The 21,259-nt window shown below is 43.7% G+C and overlaps 2 protein-coding genes across 2 annotated transcripts in view; one reads left to right on the top strand and one right to left on the bottom strand.

The window, feature by feature from the left end:
* The window catches only part of ACMSD (aminocarboxymuconate semialdehyde decarboxylase), a gene marked incomplete at both ends in the record, with an annotated part of 58,038 nt that extends 43,970 nt beyond the window's left edge, over positions 1-14,068 (bottom strand). Inside the window, 2 exon segments of the mRNA XM_083369391.1 lie at positions 13,857-13,924; positions 13,927-14,068. Coding sequence (XP_083225517.1) covers positions 13,857-13,924; positions 13,927-14,068 — 210 coding nt within the window.
* Positions 14,059-21,259, top strand: part of TMEM163 (transmembrane protein 163) — a gene marked incomplete at both ends in the record, with an annotated part of 102,679 nt that continues 95,478 nt past the window's right edge. Inside the window, 2 exons of the mRNA XM_083369402.1 lie at positions 14,059-14,227; positions 17,595-17,714. Of these exons, the coding sequence (XP_083225528.1) occupies positions 14,059-14,227; positions 17,595-17,714 (289 nt within the window). The remainder of the gene's footprint in view (positions 14,228-17,594; positions 17,715-21,259) is intronic.

Here is a 21,259-nt window from a genome sequence, read left to right as displayed (position 1 = left end):
CTTCTCTTCATTAAACTACACATACCCAATTCCAGCAACCGATCCCTATATGTTTTAGCCTCCAGTCCCCCAATCATCTTTGTTGCTCTTCTCTGTACTCTTTCTAGAGTCTCGACATCTTTTTTACATTGTGGTGACCCAAACTGGATGCAGTATTCCAGGTGTGGCCTTACCAAGGCATTGTAAAGTGGTATTAGTACTTCACGTGATCTTGATTCTATCCCTCTGTTAATGCAGCCTAGCATTGTGTTGGCTTTTTTGGCAGCTGCAGCACACTGCTGGCTCATATTTAAGTGATTGTCCACTAGGACTCTGAGATCCCTCTCACAGTTACTACTATCGAGCAAGGTACCACCTATACTATACCTGTGCATTTGATTTTTCCTGCCTAAATGCAGAACCTTAACTTTTTTCACAATTGAATTTCATTTTGTTAGATAGTGCCCAGTGTTCGAGTCTGTCCAGATCCTTCTGTATTTTAAGCCTATCTTCTGGAGTATTGGCTATTCCTGCCAGCTTGGTGTCATCTGCAAATTTGATGAGTTCCCCATCTATCCCCTCATCCAAATCGTTGATGAAGATGTTGAAGAGCACTGGGCCCAGAACAGAGCCCTGGGGCACCCCACTACACACTTCCTTCCATGTAGATGCAGTTCCATTGAGGACCATATGCTGAGTACGGCCTGTCAGCCAGCTACGAATCCATCTGGTGGTGATGCTATCTAACCCACATTTTTCTATCTTATCAAGTAGTAGGTTGTGATCTACTTTATCAAATGCCTTACTGAAATCCAAGTAAATTATATCTACAGCATTCCTCTGGTCCACTAGTTTTGTCACTTGGTCAAAGAATGCAATAAGGTTTGCCTGGCACGATCTGTTTTTGACAAACCCATGTTGGCTTTTAGTGATAACTTTGTTCGCATCAAGGTGTTCGGTGATTTGTTGTTTGATTATCTTTTCCAGAATCTTCCCAGGTATTGAGGTAAGGCTGATAGGTCTGTAGTTTCCTGGATCTATTTTTTCCCCTTTTTTGAAGATGGGAACTACATCAGCTCTCTTCCAGTCCTCTGGTAGTTCCCCAGTGCTCCAGGATCTTTGAAAAATATAGTTCAGTGGTTCTGAGATCACGTCTGCCAGTTCCTTGAGAACCTTGGGGTGTAATCCATCTGGTCCTGGTGATTTGAACTCGTCTAGGCTGGACAGGTGCTCACTTACCATTTTCTTGCCTATATTAACTTGCATTTCTATTCTGTTTTTTATGGCACTGGTTTTGGTAGGTTGGACTGTTTTTTCCCTTTGTGTAAAGACAGATGCAAAAAACGAGTTAAATAGTTCTGCTTTCTCCCTGTTGTTTGTCACCTTCTTGCCACTTTCCCCCACTAATGGACCAATCATTTCCTTAACTTTTTTCTTGTTTCTTATATGTTGAAAGAAGCTTTTTTGTTATTTTTGACTTTGGTCGCAAGCCTTAGTTCATTTTGAGCCTTAGCTTTCCTCACTTCATTTTTGCAGGCACGGGCTGTTTGCTGATATTCTGCCTTAGTTATGTGCCCCTCTTTCCACTTCTTATACTTGTCCTTTTTATTTTTCAGTTTATCAGAGAGTTCTTTATGCAGCCATGCTGGTTTCTTTTGAAAGCTGTTATTTTTCTTCTTTGTTGGTATTGTGCTAGACTGGGCTTTTATTATCTCACTTTTCAAAATTTCCCAAGCTTCTTGAGTTGTTTTCCCCTTTAGGATTCTCATCCATGGAATTCTTCCCAAGGTCTCTCTAAGTTTATTGAAATTACCTCTTTTAAAGTCCAAGATTATAGTTTGGCTGTATTTTATTGCTTGTGCTTCCATAATGTTGAATTCCAATATTGCATGATCACTTCCCCCCAAGGTTCCTGTGGCTTTGACACTTTCTATCATTTCATCTCTGTTAGTGAGAATTAAATCCAATATGGCTAATCCCCTAGTTCCCTTCTCTACTTTTTGGGAGAGAAAGTTGTCTGCTAGGTTTGTCAGGAATCTGTTAGATCTTCCACTTGGTGCAGAATTTGTCTCCCAGTTGATATCAGGGTAATTAAAGTCCCCCATTACTATTGTGATGTGCTTCCTACATACCTTAGTTAACTGACTAGCAAAAAGTTCATCTATTTCCTCTGGTTGGTTGGGCAGCCTATAGTATACACCTATGGCAATGTCATTTTTCCCCCTTTTATATTGACCCAAACGTATTCAAGTTTACAGTTTTCATCATTGTTGTGCTCTATTTCTGTAGAGATAAAGTTATTTCTTATATATAGAGCCACTCCACCTCCTCTTTTGTTTAGTCTATTTCTTTTAAATAAATTAAATCCCTCTAGCTGTGTGTTCCATTTGTGGGTTTCGTCCCACCATGTTTCTGTAATGGCAACAATATCATATCCGCCCTCATTTACCTGAATTTCTAGTTCACCTTGCTTACTGTTCATACTCTGAGCATTGGTGTACAGACATTTGAGTCCTTTATGACTGACCCTGTGTTTACTTGCTACATAACTTGTGTGGTGCCTAAGTTCCCCTATTTTCTTAGATTGCTGGGGACAGTGATGTTCTGTATCAATTAACTCACTGTCCCCATTGTTTAGTTTAAATATTCCTTCAGAAAAGCTGTGAATTTATTGCCAAGTAACTCAGTCCCTTTCTTGGATGGATGCAGATCATCTCTTTTGTACATTTTTTCATTGGACCAGCTACAGACATCATGACTAATATAACCAAAGCCTTCTCCTTTACACCACTCCTTTAGCCACATATTAAATTCTGCTATACGCTGGCCTTTTCCATTTTGCTCCTTATACACTGGTAAGACCTCTGAAAAAGTGAGCCTACAGCCTGTTCTGCTGAGTTCCTTTCCCAAGCTCTGGAAATCATTCTGCACAGAGAGTACATCATTTTGGACAGATCGTTAGTGCCAAGATGTACAATGGCATCCACATCAGAGTTTTTGCTGGCATTGTTGACTATTTTGAAAATACGCTTCTTGTCCCTACTGGCAGTAGCACCTGGAAGACACCTGACCTCTTTTGAAACCTCTGTATCCTTTCCTAAATTAACATCCCTTATAATTGAGTCACCAACCAGAAGGTGGCTTCTCTTTTTGGGTACCTTTCTTTTCTTGCATGACTGATGTGTAATACCTGATTCATACTTCTCCCTGTCAGAAACAAGTTCATCTCGGACCATGGTCCCCTGCTTATTTGAGTTATCACAATTACCTTGACCTGTTTCCTTAATGTCCCTGTTAAGGTCAGCAAGGGCACTGTATCTGTTATGCAGGGACACAGCTAAAGCTTTGGGTTTATGGTTCACAGCTTTCACCCTGCCTGTAATATGTTTTAAAAGAAAGCTAGGAGAAGTAGAAATATCTTGGATATTTTGGTTTCTTACTCTAATGGTCCGTGAGAATACTCTTGAGAGACAGGAGGAGGAGGAGAAGACAGACTAGGCAAAAGTCACATAATACGCCATTAACTCAAAATTACTGTTTCTGCTTCTGCTTCTTTAAATGGCTACCAACAAACTTACTTAACTACTTTCCTGTCAAAGTTTACCAAAGTGCTTTGTCCTTTAGAAACTGGGTACTGCTGATAGACAAATAAAATGTTTCCAAGTATCTGTAATGTAACGCTTGGCCTTTTTTATACCATACTAGTTTGAATTGATGATAACATGGCACATACTGTATTTTAAGAACACTTCTGAGGCTTTTATTTATTACTTCCCATCAGATGGTGATGTGAACAGCTGGCAAAGTCTTAAGAGGCTGAATTCTACAAAAAGTAGAATTCAGAGTCTTTCTGAATTCTTTTGTTATTAGTTAATCAACTGGTAAGACAAAACCATTTTTGGGGTAATTATTTCTCCTATTGCATATGTGAACCAACCAACTGGAACTATTGTAATTATTTTATTACGCTGGCTATTTTGTTGAAATTCAAATGTAGCAATATTCCTTTAACTGATACAATTATTTTTGGAAAGTAATCATGTTCTTTGCTGGATTTGGTAAATACAAAAATACAATATTATTCTAACTTCCTCCATTGGATGCTTATAAACTTGTTTTAATGCTATAGCCAAGATTCATAAAGACTCATTCACAATAATCTTGTAAATCCCATGCAAAATACACAAGAGGTGTGGCGTTTTAACCCCAGCCCTGATGGCTTGGAACTCCAATAGGCAACTGGATGAGTTTGCACAATATGGTAAGTTAAAATGGGCTTGATTGGGTGTGACGTAGCGAGTCACAAATTTGACCACCGTCATTAATTTATGGTATTGAACCAGTCAGTTCTATAGATCATGCTTCACTTAGTCTTTGGTTGGCCTATGGTAGAAATACAACCAGCATGAGAAATCCAAGTCAAAATATATGAGGCAGAGAGGACTATGTAGTGTATGTACCATGCTGCACTTGAGGATTGCATCCCACTGATGCTTCTTTTTTGGTATAAACTTTGCATCTCCCTCATTCCTTTCCCTCGAGCTTCACCATATGAAACTATTAGATGGTCTTCCCATTTGCAATGTATGGCAGTGAAAGTTGGACCATAAGAAAGGCTGAGCACCAAAGAATTGAGGCCCTTGAACTATGGTGCTGGAGAAGACTCCTGCGAGTCCCTTGGACTGCAAGGCGATCAAATCAGTCAGTCCTAGAGGAGATCAACCCTGACTGCTCTTTAGAAGGCCAGATCCTGAAGCTAAAACTCAAATCTTTGGCCACCTAATGAGAAGGAAGGACTCACTGGAGAAGAGCCTAATGCCGAGAAAGATTGAGGGCAAGAGAAGAAGGAGACGACAGAGAATGAGATGGCTGGATGGAGTCACTGAAGTGGTAGGCGTGAGCTTAAATGGACTCCAGAAGATGGTGGAGGACAGGAAGGCTTGGAGGAACGTTGTCCATAGGGTCGCGATGGGTCGGATATGACTTCGCAGCTAACAACAACTACCTGCCTAATGTCAGAGGGACTGGCACCAAGTGATTCCCTTAATTTCAGTCTAATCATGTAAATCGCCTGCCTTCATTCTCCAGGTGCAAATTAACTCTATAGCCAAATGTAATCTTCAGAACAAGATGACCTTCCTTTTTCTGCTTCCTAAAATAAAGTCTTGAGAATTTTTCTACCCTCCAAAACTGATATGGGTCACAGAAAGTGGTGGAGAAGGAAGGAAGGATCTGTTATAATGGCTCCGTTTCACCTGTTTACCAAAACCATTATTGGCACTCATGGTAAATAAGAGGTTGACAGACTTGGACAGTTCCTGCACTCTGCTAAGCTGGAATTTGTTTAAAGATGGTTTATAGAATAAGCCGTGTTTCAAATTTTTATTGAGATTTGTTGTGAGATGAAATAGAAATAGAAACAAAACTCAGAAAAGACAAAGAAGAGAGGTGCAAAGGAAGAAAAACAAGTAGTGACTTCCAGCTGTTTTTTTCAGGAGAGTACCTTTTGCTCAACCTTTTGCTTTGCACTTCTAATCATTTCTATAGCAACAAAGTCAATGTAGTCATTAAAACTTAAAATCAAAGTTTCATTTTTTTCAGTTGTGTGTCCAAAGTCCAGAAGTGGTTTCCAAGTAAAAACAAAACTAGACAGATTGTTCTCTTTAATTAAAGGAATCAATTTTGCCATCTCACCAACTCTTACTGCCTTTACCATCTATTCTTCCATTGTGGTAATTAATGTATCTTTCAATCTTTGTGCATATAGGTTTCTCACTGCCGTCAACATATATAGTAACATATAAACTGCAATTGAGTAGATTCACACAATTAAAATTACAAATCAGTAAGCCACATTACTGCTTACATGAAGTAAGAACACAACTTTAGAGAACAGGCTTTAGAGAACAGGTAAACTATGCTAACTCATGGACTCCTTAAATAGTTAAGCATCATAATTTACATACTTCACAAACAAGCAAAATATGTGCTTTAAAAACTAATAGCTGGCTTCACCCAACATGCTGAAGCACAAATAAACAGCCACATTATGATATAGTGTGATGTGTGAACAATTTATACACTTATTAGTGTAACTGTGTTTACATATTTCCCAATTCCAGAGGCTGTATTCACACCCTTGAGTAAGTCAAAAACTTTGAGATACATAGAATTACTTCATGATTTCTTTTGTTCTTTTAGGTTTTGGCCTTTTTATTTGGTATGGAGCTAATAGCAGAATTTGGAATCGGAGCATCCTTTATTTGAAATCTCAATTTTGAGTACCACCATAGACTACTTTATTGCAAAACAATCGTAACAAAACATATTTTTAAAAAACAGTGTTAATGTGTAAATAAATATATGAAGTGGGGGACGGGCATGAGTGAAACTGTCAACTGAGTACACCAAATAGTACATACTGTGTAAGAATAATTCACATAGGCATAGTAGAGTATAGAGTCCTCAATGCTACTATCTGATTTAGGAGGTCACAGGATTCAGTGGTATTTACGATTTGATAAATGTATTTATGATACAGCTTAAATAATACAAGTACCTAAATGATATCTGTTCAAAGCTTTAAAAAATACAAGAAAAGCTAGAAGATGAAATTCAGTAACATAATTACATGTAACATTACCATCAGTAAACAGCTAATAGAGACCCAGATTTAGGATGGAAAATATAGAGAATGGCCAATTAGATGAAAGGGACATTTTAGCCCATGCAATTTGCTAGAGAGCTACTTCTGCTGAAATCTCTTTTTTCACAGACATTAATTGTTCTTTTTATATGTTCCAGTGCTGAAGGAGTAAGAGATTTATGCAACCAGCAGACCATATCTAGGATCAGCATATTGTACAAATCTAACCTAATGATATACTCTCGTATAGAAGAAGGCAACTATGGCAACTTTTAAGACCTGTAACACTTCATTTATAGGGGTGGCTCAGGAATTCTGGGAATTGAAGTCCATAGTTGCCCACCTCTGTTCTAGAAACTCCCTCTTTTAACACTTCTTACACAACATTGAAATCTTAAAATAAATTGGGCTTTAGTTTAACTAAAACATATTTTTGCATAATCACATTTTTACATTTAATATATTTGTTTAAAATTTTAGTGTAATCTACCTTGGGTATTAGTTTCAGAATTCTATTCAAAACACTGTTATATTCAGAGTTCACAGTGCAAACACTGTAAGGACCCACTTCAATCTACATCTTAAGAAAACAGAACTCTTGGAAACTGTTTCTTCCAACAAGAATTTTTATTAAGAGAAATTGACTGAAGGCATGCTAGACAGGATCTGAGGGATCCCCCCACCATTCAATGTTTTAAAGTGTTTCCAAGCAGCCCACCCACCCTGCAGTTCTTCAGTTCACCCTCTGAGCTGTCGTCTGAGGCATCCACTGGACGTGCGGTGTAGGCTGGAGTTCCTTCCCCGTGTTGAGCAGAGGTTGGGGATTCCACAGTCTCTATCACTTTAATGGCGGATTCTTTTGGCTTCGCTGGGGACTTCCCAGATTTGCTGGCCGGTGATCTGTCTGGGTTGTGCTGGGGGCTTTCGAGTGGCATTCATGCCCCAATGCCCCTCTCTCACACATTTGAAACAGCCCGTTGGCTTCTTGACCATAGCTGGTGGCTTCGCTGCTTGTGCATCGGCTTGGGTGGTGAGCGGCTCCATTGTTTTCCTCGGCGGTGCCTCTTCAGTAGGTCGATCTCTGCTTCCTCTGCCAGGATGTACCATTTGTCAAGTTGGTGTGGGTCCCCTCGGGGTAGGCAGGCGTCATATACGTCATAATTTAGCCTGTCTTTGAAATGGCTAAGGAGAATGTCTTCCGGCCAGTTCAGCTGCTGGCAATGGCCCGGAATTCTTGAGTATATTCGACTACTGGGCATCTGCCTTGCCTCATTGTTTTGATTCTTTCATGGGCTTTGCGATCAGCAATGGGGTCCTCAAATCACCTTCTCAGAGAGGACATGAAATGGTTGAAGTCGTTGAGCTCTGGGGCATCGGAGTCATGCAAATTCACCACCCAGTCTGCAGCCGGTCCATCCAGAGCAGATTGCATGATCCGGATATGGGCTTTGTCGCTGGGGATGTGCCGGCCATATTCTTTTTTTTTTTATTGAAAAGTTTTAAAATACAGTTTTCCTTTAAAAAACCCCCCTTCCCCCTCCCTGCTCCCCCCCCTACCTCCCCCCAACCTCCCTCCCTCCCCCCTCCCTCCACCCCCCCCTCCCCCCCAACTTCCCAGAGCTAAATACAAGGTATATATATATAAAAAGGCAATCATAAACAACCATATACTAACAACTATAAATTCTAAAATCCATCACTCTCTAGCTTATATAGGATAAGACACACCTTAACAATATTAAATATATATAAAAAACTAGAATAAAAAAAGAAAAAAAAACGAAAGAAGACTTATTCGAATGCTACATAAAACTTCTTAACCCTATATTTGTTCTGGATAAACTCAATCCATTTTCTCCATTCCATAATATAACGTTCTTGCGAATGATCTTTCAAATAGGCCGAAATCTTCGCCATCTCTGCCAGGTCGGAAACCTTTAAAGTCCACTCTTCTATAGTCGGCAGTTCCTCTTTCTTCCAATATTGGCCTATCAAAAGTCTTGCCGCCGTAATTAAGTTTAACATCAGCTTGGTGTCCACAACTGTAGCGTCTGCAATTATTCCCAACAAAAAAAGTTGCGGACAAAACTTTATCCTCTGTTTAAAAATCTTCTGCATATTCCACCAGACTTTTATCCAAAAAGCCTTAACCTTCTTACATGTCCACCATATGTGAAAATATGTTGCATCTTCATCACCACACCTCCAACATTTAGGCTGATAATTCGGATACATACTTGCAAGCTTTTTAGGATCTACTGTAGATGCCATCTATAAAACATTTTGTAAAAGTTCTCTCTTAGATTTTGAGCTTGAGTAAATTTTACGTTCCACACCCAAATCTTTTCCCACGTGTCCATTGTAATAACTTCCTGGATATTTTGGGCCCATTTTATCATACAATCCTTAACAAGCTCTGTTTCCGAGTCAATCTCTATCAATGCAAGATATATCCGTTTAATATGTGCTGGTCCCTGATTTCTAATCTGCTTTATCAAATTTTCATCAGTCATTGTAAATCCATTTTTCTGGTCTTCTTTCCACCTGGCCTGTAATTGAATATATTGAAACCAAGTTTGAACAACCTTCTCTTCTCGCAAGAGGCTATATGATTTCAAACACCAAACATTCCTTTCCAGGCTTAAAATTTCCTTGTACGTAGTCACATCATGTTTGAAACCAGCATGTATATTTTCTATTGCGTGTTTTGGAATTGCCCACAATGGTATCTTGCTGCTTAGCTTATGTCTATACTTCTTCCAAACTCTCAGCAATGCCTGTCTTAAAATATGCATCCTAAACACAGTATCTACCTTCTTATCATACAACAAATATGCATGCCAGCCAAACAACAAATCATGGCCCTCAAGATTTAATAACCTCAATTGCGTCAAATTAATCCAATCGCTTATTCCTACTAATGCAGCAGCTTCATAATATAATTTAAAATTAGGCAATTTAAGGCCACCTCTCTCACGAGTATCCTGCATAATCTTAAGTTTAACTCGTGGCTTTTTCCCTGCCCACACAAATTTATTGATACCACGCTGCCATTCCTCCAAGTTAGAATCTTTCTTAAGAATCGGTATCATTTGAAACAAGAATAAAAATTTGGGCAGGACAGTGCCGGCCATATTCTTGCATGTAGTTGAGGACTTGGGTTAGGAAAAACCCCAAGTGTGTTGGCTCCCCCTTGAATTTTGCATCCAGTGGCAGGAGTCTTTGAATGGATCAGTGCCTTTGTCGTCGGTGGTATTGTCTTCCATTCCGATCACCATCTGTGGTTCGGTGGGGAGTGGGGGCTGCTGAAATGGTTGCTACTGGATCAGTGGATGTCCCCGGGACTGCAGGTTCCAATTCCCCCTCAGTGTCTCTCCAGCTGCAGCTCTGGGTGCTAGTGAGGCCGTGGGGCTCAGAACTCTCCTCCCCATGGGAGCCGAGGGTTCATCAGGTCGATAGCTTTCTCTAGGATCCAGTTCGAGTGCTATGCCCAACTTCCTCTTCGCTTACGTGCAGGGATTTTTCCATCTCCTGCTTCCATTCTGGTTGGTTGGGCCCCTGTCTCAGGGTCACCTTTCTTGATTTCTTTTCCCACTTGCTTTTCTTTCCAATGCCCATTGACCACTGAGGTTTGTGGTTACGCATCTCCACCACCTCTTCCCCTGAGGAGTATGACATTTCAGATCCCGACAGATGGCAGTTTTTCAGTTGGGGAAATGGCTCCCTCTCCGGGAGAGTTTCTTCTTTCCCTGCCTCGTTGTCTGACATTGTATTTTTTGCAAAGTCTCCCGGTAAGGTTCTCCCTTCCAGGTTGACTATTATTGCAGATCCTGCCTAATGTAAGGACCCACTTCAATCTAGATCTTAAGAAAACAGAACTCTTGGAGACAGTTTCTTCCAACAGGAATTTTTATTAAGAGAAATTGACTGAAGGCATGCTAGACAGGATCTGAGGGATCCCCCTCCATTCAATGTTTTAAAGTGTTTCCAAGTAGCCCCACCACCCTGCCAGGCGATTCAAACCAGCAGATTTCTAGGTGTCAGCTTCAGGAAAGATAACATCAGTCTGGCTCTGTCAGCACAATCATTCAATCCTCCTATTACCCTGATTCCAGGTGTTGCATCTTTCCCCCTCTCCTTTTCCCTCGCTATCGGTAAAGAGAAGAGCTTCAGAGGAGCATAGGATGAAAGGCAGATGGCCACATTGTTATGGTTAGCAGACCAGAAGTGAATCAACAAAAGGTCACTTTGTAGTGAATACAGGAAGTGAAAGTAGTAAAACCCCATGCATACCCCCTCCCCTTTTTTTAGTATGACAGAATCCAGGAGATAGTAAGGATTGGTTTTAAATCAGAGAAGATAGATAGAAATGAAATATAACTGGATTCTGACAAACACTCCTAAATGACTTCTACAAAAGCCCAACTCTCTCTCATTAATGGAAATGCTGACTGTACAGGCAAGTACATCCTTGTTCTAAAAGCACAAGATGTGTTTGAGCTATCAAGTTTATTTTTAAGCTCATTTTTAAACTGCTAATAATGGCTAATAATTATTCAGAAACACAGATTTTCAGAGGGCAGATTTTCAATCTTGCTAAGAGATGAAGATGTCAATCCTGTTCTTTACCTAGAAGTAAGTTTCAGCAAACCAGAGTCAGCTTCCCATAATGTAGTAACTACAAAGGAGTCAAAAGGACTTGAATCTAATATGCATCATCATCATCATCATCATGTAGGTTATGAGTAAAATTATGGGTATACATGACCATGGTTAATTTAAATAATCTCAATTAACCTAAGATACATAAGCCAACTATGTAACATGGATTTGAACAATGTGTTAGCTAATATCCAGTTGACTACTTCGTGGTTCATTCAAACATACCCTGTTTCTTGTGTCTATGTAATGAAAAAATTAACGTTAGCATATTGTTCAGTGTCTTATAAATCCAAGCAATTGGATTATTGCAACAAACCATGATTCAACTAACTTACTTTAATACAGGTAAGCCTGTTGTGCAAACAAAGTTCATGTAACTTTATGAAAAACTGTCTCTTTCCATTTTCCTCACTCAGGGCTTTACTACTATTCTAAGATTTTCAGAGTTTCCTCCAAAAGGAAAAAAAAAAGTAGCAAAGAAGAAAAATTTTATTAGATAACACCATTTCCTGGAGTATAGCTCTCAGCTGCCCTTGGGTGTGGCTTAGATTGAGAAGTCAGAAAGAAACCTGAAAGCAGGAAGGGTAAGCCACATCAATATTGTTGCCAAGGAAAATGCATTAAAATGCCCACATAGCCCTCTGGAATGAGGTTCTCCCCAAAATCCAAATGGCCCCCACTTTGTTGTTGTTTAGAAAAGCTGTGAAGTCCTGGCTCTTCACCCAGACCTTCAGCATGGGAGACTGAGACCCTTTGAATTTGCTTCATTCCATCTGGCCTGTTGTGTTTATTATCTTTCATTGATTTTATTGTAATTTCTTCATGACTTGTTGTGAGCTACCCAGAATTGTTGGGAGCTGGATGGCCTACCAGTTTAATAATAATAGTAATGATGATGATGATCATTCAAACTTGAATCAAGGGAAATATTACATTTATAGTTATTTTTGGGTAAAATAAAAGCCCAATAATTTCAGTAAAGTTCATTCCCCAAGAAATGGGGGTTGGATGGTAAAGTCAGAATAGTATGTGTGTGTGTGGGGGAACCTAGCTAATTATATTGATTTAGTTCAGTGGCCCCAACCTTTTGGGCACCAGGAACTAGTTCCATGGAGAGAGGTTTTCGGTGGACCAGAGGGGGCGTGGTTTTGTGTGGTGCCTGCATCCCATGGATGGAACCTAGCTTGTTTGTATGGCCCAGTTTCTGGCATGCTGCAGCCCCGTGCTGCTCCATGTACCAGGGCTTGGGGACCCTGATTTAGTTAATCCTAAATCAGTAAACTACAGCTTAATGACTAGTTATCAAAATGGGATACAATATTTTGAATACACACAATGAAGCAGAACGTTCTAAATGAGCGTCTGGGATAACAGAACCCATCGCTCTTATACTTATCATTGCTTTGGTTGGAGTATGCGCTGACTTCTTACAAAGGTGTAGGTTGCCTTAAGTTTTACTACTCGTGTCTTTTCATTGAGCTGCATCCTTTTTGCATGCACTCTGACACCAAAGAAGTCCATGTAGAAGATGGAGACTGTAGACTACAGTCCAAAACATTATCATTCTTCTTCTTTTCCTATTCAAGCCCCTGGCAATAGCTGGATGGGTTTCACTAACCAATCTGACTCCACTAACCAAAATGAAGATGGACCAGTTGCAGGTTCAGCCTTCCTCCTTCTGTTAAATCTCTAGCTGTGAAAAGATAGGTTCTGCATTTGAGGTTGTGAGTCTTAATACATTTAAGGAGCTACCGGGTGTGTTAAACCAGAGGATTTGGAGCTCTCAACATTTGCAGAGTTGCACTGGAAGTTCATTCCTTATTCCAGCATAATCACCTGGAGCTTTGGAAGAAAAGTCAGCTGGGCTGCCTTAACTGGGAGGACGCCCAGAGTCATTGGGAATGGGGCAGCATATGCATTTAATATATTGAGGGTATAGCAGAGTGGGGAAACTGGGGCAACTGCTAGTATTACTTTGGTCCCAATGTGGGGCCCTTGGTGTTCTCTGAGCTGGGTGGTTGTTATGCAGATGTTTCATTACCCAAAAACTTGGGTAAGGAAATGTCTGCAAGAAAACCACAAAGCTCCGAGAGCACCAAGGACCCCCTCATTGGGACCAAAGTTATAAATATTCCCCCTCGCGTTGGTGCCAACGTCATCCAGCCTTACGGGTCTTCGGGAGCGTTTCAGCCAAGGTGCGATAACCTTCGCTTACTACCGCTAGTTAAGAAGCCGAGGGGAAAAATCTCTGAACTAAGGCATTTCCAAAGGGGGGAGGGATGCGGCACGCGGCCGGTCCCAGCAATTCCCTTTAATGTCCAGCTTTTCGGGGAGTTGGGCGCCTGGGGCCAACAGCTTCCGATTGGGAGGCGTGGAGGAGGGCGTGGCGGCGTGCGCCAGGCAGGAGCTCTGCACCGAGCGAGGCTCTTCTGGAGTTAGGACATCCCCCCCCCCCGCCTTCCCAAATCTCCTGCGCCCCTCAGCCCGGGAAGAGTTTGCACGCTCCGCGGCCGCCTCGCCGAGGGGAGGAGGAGCTCCGCGGCCAAGCGGGATTGCTGGCGGCTTCCACCTGCGCTTGACTGGCGAGGCAGAGCGGCGGCCGGGGGAAAGCGAGGCGAGAGGCAGTTCGCCGCCTCTCCGTCCGTCCGTCCGCGCGGTTCTAAGTGTTTCCTCTCTCCCTCCCCCGCGCTCTTTCTCCTCCTCCTCCTCCTCCTCCTGGCGCCACCGCCTTCTTTCGTTGCTCCGCTTCCCATCTTCTCGCTCAGCTAACCATGGAGGCATTTCCAGTCGGGGACGAGCTGGGTAGCACCCCAGAACCCACCATTTTGCAGCCTCCCGGCACCGCTCCCACGCCGGCTTATCCGGCCCTCGAGCTGCAACAAGGCGAGCACCTGCGCGTCGGGGAGGACGTCCAATTCAGCGAAGAGGTGGAAGATAGAGGTGAGCCCTTCGGTCCGGGGACGCCGCCCGCCGCCCGCCGCCGCCTCGTCCCAGGTCCAAGCCTGCGGCGCCCGTTGCCCCACCCACCCCTCCCTCACCCACCCACCCAGCCTTTCTCCGCTTCTTTTTTTCTCGCCTCTCCCGGCGTTCGAGCCCTGCTTAAGTTGCCGCTTTTTTCCCCAAAGCCCTGTGGCGCGCGGCGCGCATTCTCCCCGGCGACTTCTGAGGGAGCCCCGCTTGGTTGATTGATTGGCGCTTCTCCACAGAAGAGAGCCCCCCTCCTCCCCTTTTCCCCCCCCCACCCCCTCTCCCAATTGAGTTTCTGTAGTCGGCGCCTTGTCCGGCCCTCCCCTGGTTTCCGCTTCGCTTCAGAGCCGCTTCAGCGAAGCCCCACACAGCCCTCCTCAACTCTTCCCGCCGACGGCCGGCGCGCGCCCTCCTTTGCGCAGAGCTACATTTTGCTTAGGTCGCTTGGTCACCCCCTCCCCCCTTAGGGATGCCTTCCTCCTGCGGCTCGTCCTCGGTTAACGATTGCCTGGCCTGGGACTCGCTCGGGTCCGCGCCGTCCTTTACTTCCAAAACCCTATGACCTTTCACCCCCCTCCTCCTCAAAATCTCCATCTCTCTGGCCCAATTCGCCCCTCCCCTCCTCACTAGCCTCGCTTTGCCCACTCCCGTCCTGGCTGGCGTTCCTGAGGCGCTGTGTTAACGCTGCTGTTAAGACGAGTTTAGGCGACAAGAAATCGCTTTAGGGGAGTCCCTGAGACCCCACGCCGTCTTCACCTTTAAACACACCGACCTGAGGGCCTCCGTTGACTTCTCCCTCCTAAACAGAAAGAAAAAAAAAACACAACCCCGTTTTCCCGTCTAGGCAGCTGGAGTTGGTTCCTGCATATCTTCCTGATTCCCCCCCCCCTTCCCCTTATTTGAAAATATGCAGAAAAGCATCTACCAGGATAGAAAAATAAAAACATCACATGCCACCCAGTTTTTTTTTTAAAAAAAAATGGGTGTGCTTGAAGGCTAGCAGGCAAAAATGCAAATCCGAATGCCTTCGCTGACTTGCAAGCAGGCAGCATCCTTCATTGCAAAGAAAGGAGCTGTGTATCCATCTTCCACCCTTCCTTACAGGGAAGGGACACTTGGTCTATTGTCTCCTGCCTGTGGTGGCACCTGCCCTGCACGTGCCTATTCCTTGGCTTTGCATATTCTTCCCTCCCGCTTTCTTTCAATCTCCCCCTCTCCATCTCCCACCATGGCAAGGAAGTTCCCTTTGAATCCAGACATTCCTTTGAACTTATTCCTCGCTGCTCTTTTCTTTCAGTCATTGTTTCTAATTCTTCTTTTCAATGGCTTCTTTTAGATAATGTTCTGGCGGTAGTTCCATTGTGTAAAATTGAGGGTGGTGAATGAGGTGGTGTGTCAGTGTTTAAATGAAAAGTAGTTAAAATCAGGAGGTAACTTGCTTATTACTTTGGAACTCACGGGAATGTATTAACTCTATGTAAGGTCCAATTTCAAGCGTTGGAGTCCAGGAATAGCACGGTCTTTATTTAACCAAGAATACTCCTCCCACTGTTACCTTTTGCAGTATATGCTCCTGCAGAGATTTTGTCAGATATGAGGAAGAGGAGCTAAAATGATAAAAGAGAAAATAACTGCATGTTGGGGACATAAATGTGTGTTGGAGACAAAGAATCCCCTAAGCTTATTTCTGTATTTGCTCCCAGGAAAATGTTAGAAATATATATTTTTTTATCATTCAATGTTTGCTAATTGCACTAGGCAATTGTCAGATGCTTTTCATTGGGTCCCAATACATGGAGATTTTATATGTAGCCCATTTAGAAAGTTTAAAGTCAGTCTCTCAAGATATTATTTATAAAAATTTTCTCTCATTTGTTAGAAAACAGAGAAATTTATGCCATTAATAGAGCAAGAAATAATCAGAAAATATAAAATGTGATGTTTTATACAACATAAAGTGGTATCAATTTCATAAAGTGAGCAGAAATAAATTATAAAATTTATTTTTAAATATATATATAAAACACAATTACATCACAATACATAGTAGAATTTTATGATATAAAAACATTTAGAATTATTTAAAAAGAGAATAATTTTGTTCAGGAATTGTGGCCTTTAAATAATGTGTATTGTATTGCCTTTTGTAATTTAACTTATTTGAACCATTATTCTAGAGGAATTTTGTACACTTGCTCAGAAGTATGATGCATATAAGAAAATATTTTTTTCTGTATAGCTGGTAGGAATATCATGTTTGTATATAATTGCAAAGGTGTCTATCATATATGTCTATTTATATGCCATGGGTCTTTAAAGGATTAACAGTTGTAACTAAATAACTACTAAATCACTTTAAACTGAAAGAACTGAGTAGTGCCTATTTTACCTGGCTTAATTTAATAGATTCAGTTATTTTAGTTTCAATTAGAATGCACTGATTTTAATTAGTAAAAGTAAGCATATTAAGTTATAAAAAAATGGTATAGAAAGAAGGGTTGTATGTCTTCCACCCATTACAGACATTAGACTTTTATTTATAGTTTATTATCTTATGAATAGTTTTGCTTAAGGCCTTGGTTACAGGGACCTGTAGTACTTTTTATCATAGAATTCACTAATTCAGAGGGCTTTGTCTAATCCTTTGATAGTTAGTCTTGGTTTGATAAGACTATTTGTGCTTCCATGTAAGATAATGGTACTAAAGTAGGGATTTGCTTTTTATCCAGAAATTAAAATAATATTTAAGGAAAAGCCAAGAACAATTTTTCAAATGTCGTTAAATAGACAAGTTAAATTTGCAGACATAACAATAAACCTAGAACTGAAAAAATAAAATAATAAAATGGAAATAAATTCTAATATCACCTATATCTAGATATGTCATCTCTCTTTCTCTCTCTCTCTCTCTCTCTCTCCACCCCTCCCTCTCTCACACACATGCACGCACAAACACAGACACACACACAGAGAGCTACTTTTTAGGTTTGTGTTTTTGACTGACCAGCATCCCAAGGAAGCATTCCTTTGTGCTTTGATAGCTAATTAAGAATTGCAGTGTAAATGCAGAGGCTTAAGGATAATGTGAAGCCTTCATATATACGCAACCTCCTTTGTGATTACAATATGCTCCAGGTGGTAATTAGGCTCCTTCAGCCTTATCGAAATCTAGGCTCAGAACTGAATCAACACACCTTACTTGTAATAAAACGATTGATTGGCCTCTACTGTAAGATTCAAATACACAGAGGGCATACCTGGTAGATTCTGTACGAATCCAGTTATAATTGGTGGCAAAGAGAAGACTTAAGCAATAGATATACGTTTTGTTTCTTATCAGGTTTACTAGAAAGCAGTACAAGATTAAAACCTCATGAAGCTCAAAACTACAGAAAGAAAGCATTGTGGGTTTCGTGGGCCTCCATTATTGTTACGTTGGCTCTGGCAGTGGCTGCTTTTAGTAAGTATTGAACCACTTTCTCATCTTTAGACTGCATGCACAATATGATACTGCTGAAATTACATAGAAAAAGCTGCCTGTTCTCATTTTTTTTTCTGGAAAAGACATAATTGCTGAAAGTTAAAAGAAAGACTAGATCTTGATGTTTTTTTTAACTTGTATGGATACATACGGGTTTGCATTTTTTAGTGGAGAAAAGTGTAATATGGCTTGTCTCTTTTTTAAACAAAAGGAGTTCCTTAAGTATTCCACAGAGATGCAAAAATAATGCATGCAATAGCATATGCAAAGGTGGAATAATTATTGCAGCATAACAGCTAGTTAATATTTGAACTGCAGCCTATCATTTTGATAGGATTATATCTTTCTTGAGGTAACTTTAATGATGCGTGGGTGGATATGATTTTCTGCTTTAGGCTATTTGTTAATATTCCATTGAATGTATTATTATTTTTTGTCAATTTGCCTTTGCGGACTCCAAAACTGAATGTAGCTTTTAAAAAGATCAGATGAAGGAAGGAGGGTTATTTCATTTAAAAAGAAAGTAAATAGCTTGGCACAATGGGAAAATGTTGCACACTTGCTATCATGAATAATACAAAAATTTGATAGAGTGAGCTTAGAGATGCAAAATTTTACAATGGTTACAAAAATCAATTCCATTTTTTTATTTGAAGTGCCAGAATATTTATTCTATTCTATTTCACTATAAAACAGAAGGAAAAAGACAAAGATTTGTGTGAGATAGTGAAAATACAATCTTAATGTGAGTAAGGCAAGCTGGATGCCTCTGCAGCATATGTTCCTGTGCTAATCTGCAGCAGTGGGCTATTGCTGAAAGTTGGTGTCAGCTCCCAAGGGGGGTTATTAGTCTTTGGCCAAATGGGCTCTGCAGAATTTAGCATATATTACTTGGAATAATTTGTATGGAAAACACACACACACACACACGGTGTATATATTTTTGAAAGGAAGAGAGGGAGGAAATATAAATGCAGAACTCATCTGTAAATCAAAATACAGCCTCTGTAGATTTGTTCTATGTCACTGATAAAATTTGCTACCTAGAAACTGGGTCAGTTCTCAAACCAGAGCTGTGGCTAGGATAGCAGTCTATGGCATTTTCGGCAAAAGGATTAGTGGAATTTTTTTTTCCAGAGATCTTTCCCCTTTTCTTTTAATCTGGCAAGATGTAATATCACTAACATTACAGTGTTTGTTCTAGATATGCTAACAATCCTGTTGCTTGAAGTATGTAAAGATGAAATCACTGGAGTTTAATTCTTAACTTTGAATAAATTTGCTAATTTGCATTAAAAGTTTGGGATAAAAGTTTCTAAGCATCACTTGGTATTACTATATTGCAGACATGTCAAACACAAGGCCCGCGGGCCACAAACGGCCCGCCATATGATTGAATCCGGCCCGCACAACTCTCCCAGAAATTACAAAGGTCCGGCCCCCACCACCTTGGCGCCGGCCCGGCTGAGCACCTGCTCAGTAGGAGGCAAGTGCTGGTGGAGCCCAGCAACATTTGCAGCTCATTAGCCCCTCAACAGCTCATTGGCCAGAGCCCAGGCAGCCTCCTCCCAGTTCCAAAAAAAAAGTGGGACTAAAAAAATTCAATCGATCAATTCAAACTGCTCACAAAAAAAAAAACAACTCTCAAAGTTCGAATTGATTGAATGAACTTCTTTGGTTTGTGGGACTGCCTACAAACTTCTTTGCTTCTTTGGACTGCACGTGGAGTCAACGGAGGAAGAAACAGGAGGAGTGGAAAGGTGAGTGGGACCTTTTTCTACTTGCTGTGTGGGTGGGGGCGGACTTGAGGAGGCCAGAGAAAGAGCCGCTCTGTTACCTCTGCTGGCATGCTTTGGCGTTTCATCTCCTCGTTTGGGCGCTGCGGAGGGTGAGCCGAGGCGCCCGGCCAGATCCTGCAGTGCCCCAGCCCAGACGCGCCCGCGGGAGCTGAGCCGCTTGTCTCCTCGTTCGGTCGCTGCAGAGGGCGAGCCGAGGCGCCCGGCCCGATCCTGCAGCGCCCCGGCCCAGACGCGCCCGCGGGAGCTGAGCCATTAATCTCCTCGTTCGGACGCTGCGGAGGGCGAGCCGAGGCGCCCGGCCCGATCCTGCAGCGCCCCGGCCCAGACGCGCCCGCGGGAGCTGAGCCATTAATCTCCTCGTTCGGGCGCTGCGGAGGGCGAGCCGAGGCGCCCGGCCCGATCCTGCAGCACCCCAGCCCAAAAGCGCCCGCGGGAGCTGAGCCGTTAATCTCCTCGTTCGGGCGCTGCGGAGGGCGAGCCGAGGCGCCCGGCCCTATCCTGCAGCGCCCCGGCCCAGATGCGCCTGCGGGAGCTGAGCCGCTTGTTTCCTCGTTCGGGCGCTGCGGAGGGCAAGCCGAGGCGCCCGGCCTGATCCTGCAGCGCCCCAGCCCAGACGCGCCTGTGGGAGCTGAGCCGTTAATCTCGTTCGGGCGCTGCGGAGGGCGAGCCGAGGCGCCCGGCCTGATCCTGCAGCGCCCCAGCCCAGACGCGCCTGTGGGAGCTGAGCCGTTAATCTCGTTCGGGCGCTGCGGAGGGCGAGCCGAGGCGCCCGGCCTGATCCTGCAGCGCCCCAGCCCAGACGCGCCCGCGGGAGCTGAGCCGTTAATCTCGTTCGGGCGCTGCGGAGGGCGAGGAGCGGCTCTGCTGCTGGGGGCGCATCTCGGCCAGGCCTTGCAGGATCCAGGCCGGGCGCCTCGGCTCGCCCTCCGCAGCGCCCGAACGAGGAGACAAGCGGCTCAGCTCCCGCGGGCGCGTCTGGGCTGGGGCGCTGCAGGATCGGGCCGGGCGCCTCGGCTCGCCCTCCACAGCACCCGAACGAGATTAACGGCTCAGCTCCCACGGGCGCGTCTGGGCTGGGGCGCTGCAGAATCGGGCCGGGCGCCTCGGCTCGCCCTCTGCAGCACCCGAACGAGATTAACGGCTCAGCTCCCGCGGGCGCGTCTGGGCTGGGGCGCTGCAGGATCGGGCCGGGCACCTCGGCTCGCCCTCCGCAGCGCCCGAACGAGGAGACAAGCGGCTCAGCTCCCGCGGGCGCGTCTGGGCTGGGGCGCTGCAGGATCGGGCCGGGCACCTCGGCTCGCCCTCCGCAGCACCCGAACGAGATTAACGGCTCAGCTCCCGCGGGCGCGTCTGGGTTGGGGCGCTGCAGGATCAGGCCGGGTGCCTCGGCTCGCCCTCCGCAGCGCCCGAACGAGGAGATTAACGGCTCAGCTCTCGTGGGGGCGTCTGGGCTGGGGCGCTGCAGGATCGGCCCGGGCGCCTCGGCTCGCCCTCCACAGCGCCCGAACGAGGAGACAAGCGGCTCAGCTCCCGCGGGCGCATCTGTGCTGAAGCTCCTCTGCCGGGCTTCTTTCGCATGCAATTCTGGGCCAGGTGCTTCTGAGGGCAAGCAGAGGTGCCTGGCCCGGATCCTGCAAGGCCCCGGCCGAGACGCGTCCCCAGCAGCCTCAGGCAAAGTAGCTCGCATGCAAAACAAGCCCGGCAGAGGAGCTGGAGCAGCTCCGC

Source organism: Vipera ursinii, assembly GCF_947247035.1.
Source record: "Vipera ursinii genome assembly, chromosome: 1".
NCBI lineage: Eukaryota > Metazoa > Chordata > Lepidosauria > Squamata > Viperidae > Vipera > Vipera ursinii.
The sequence above is the reverse complement of the archived record's forward strand: the minus strand, read 5'-3'. Positions and strand labels throughout refer to the sequence as shown.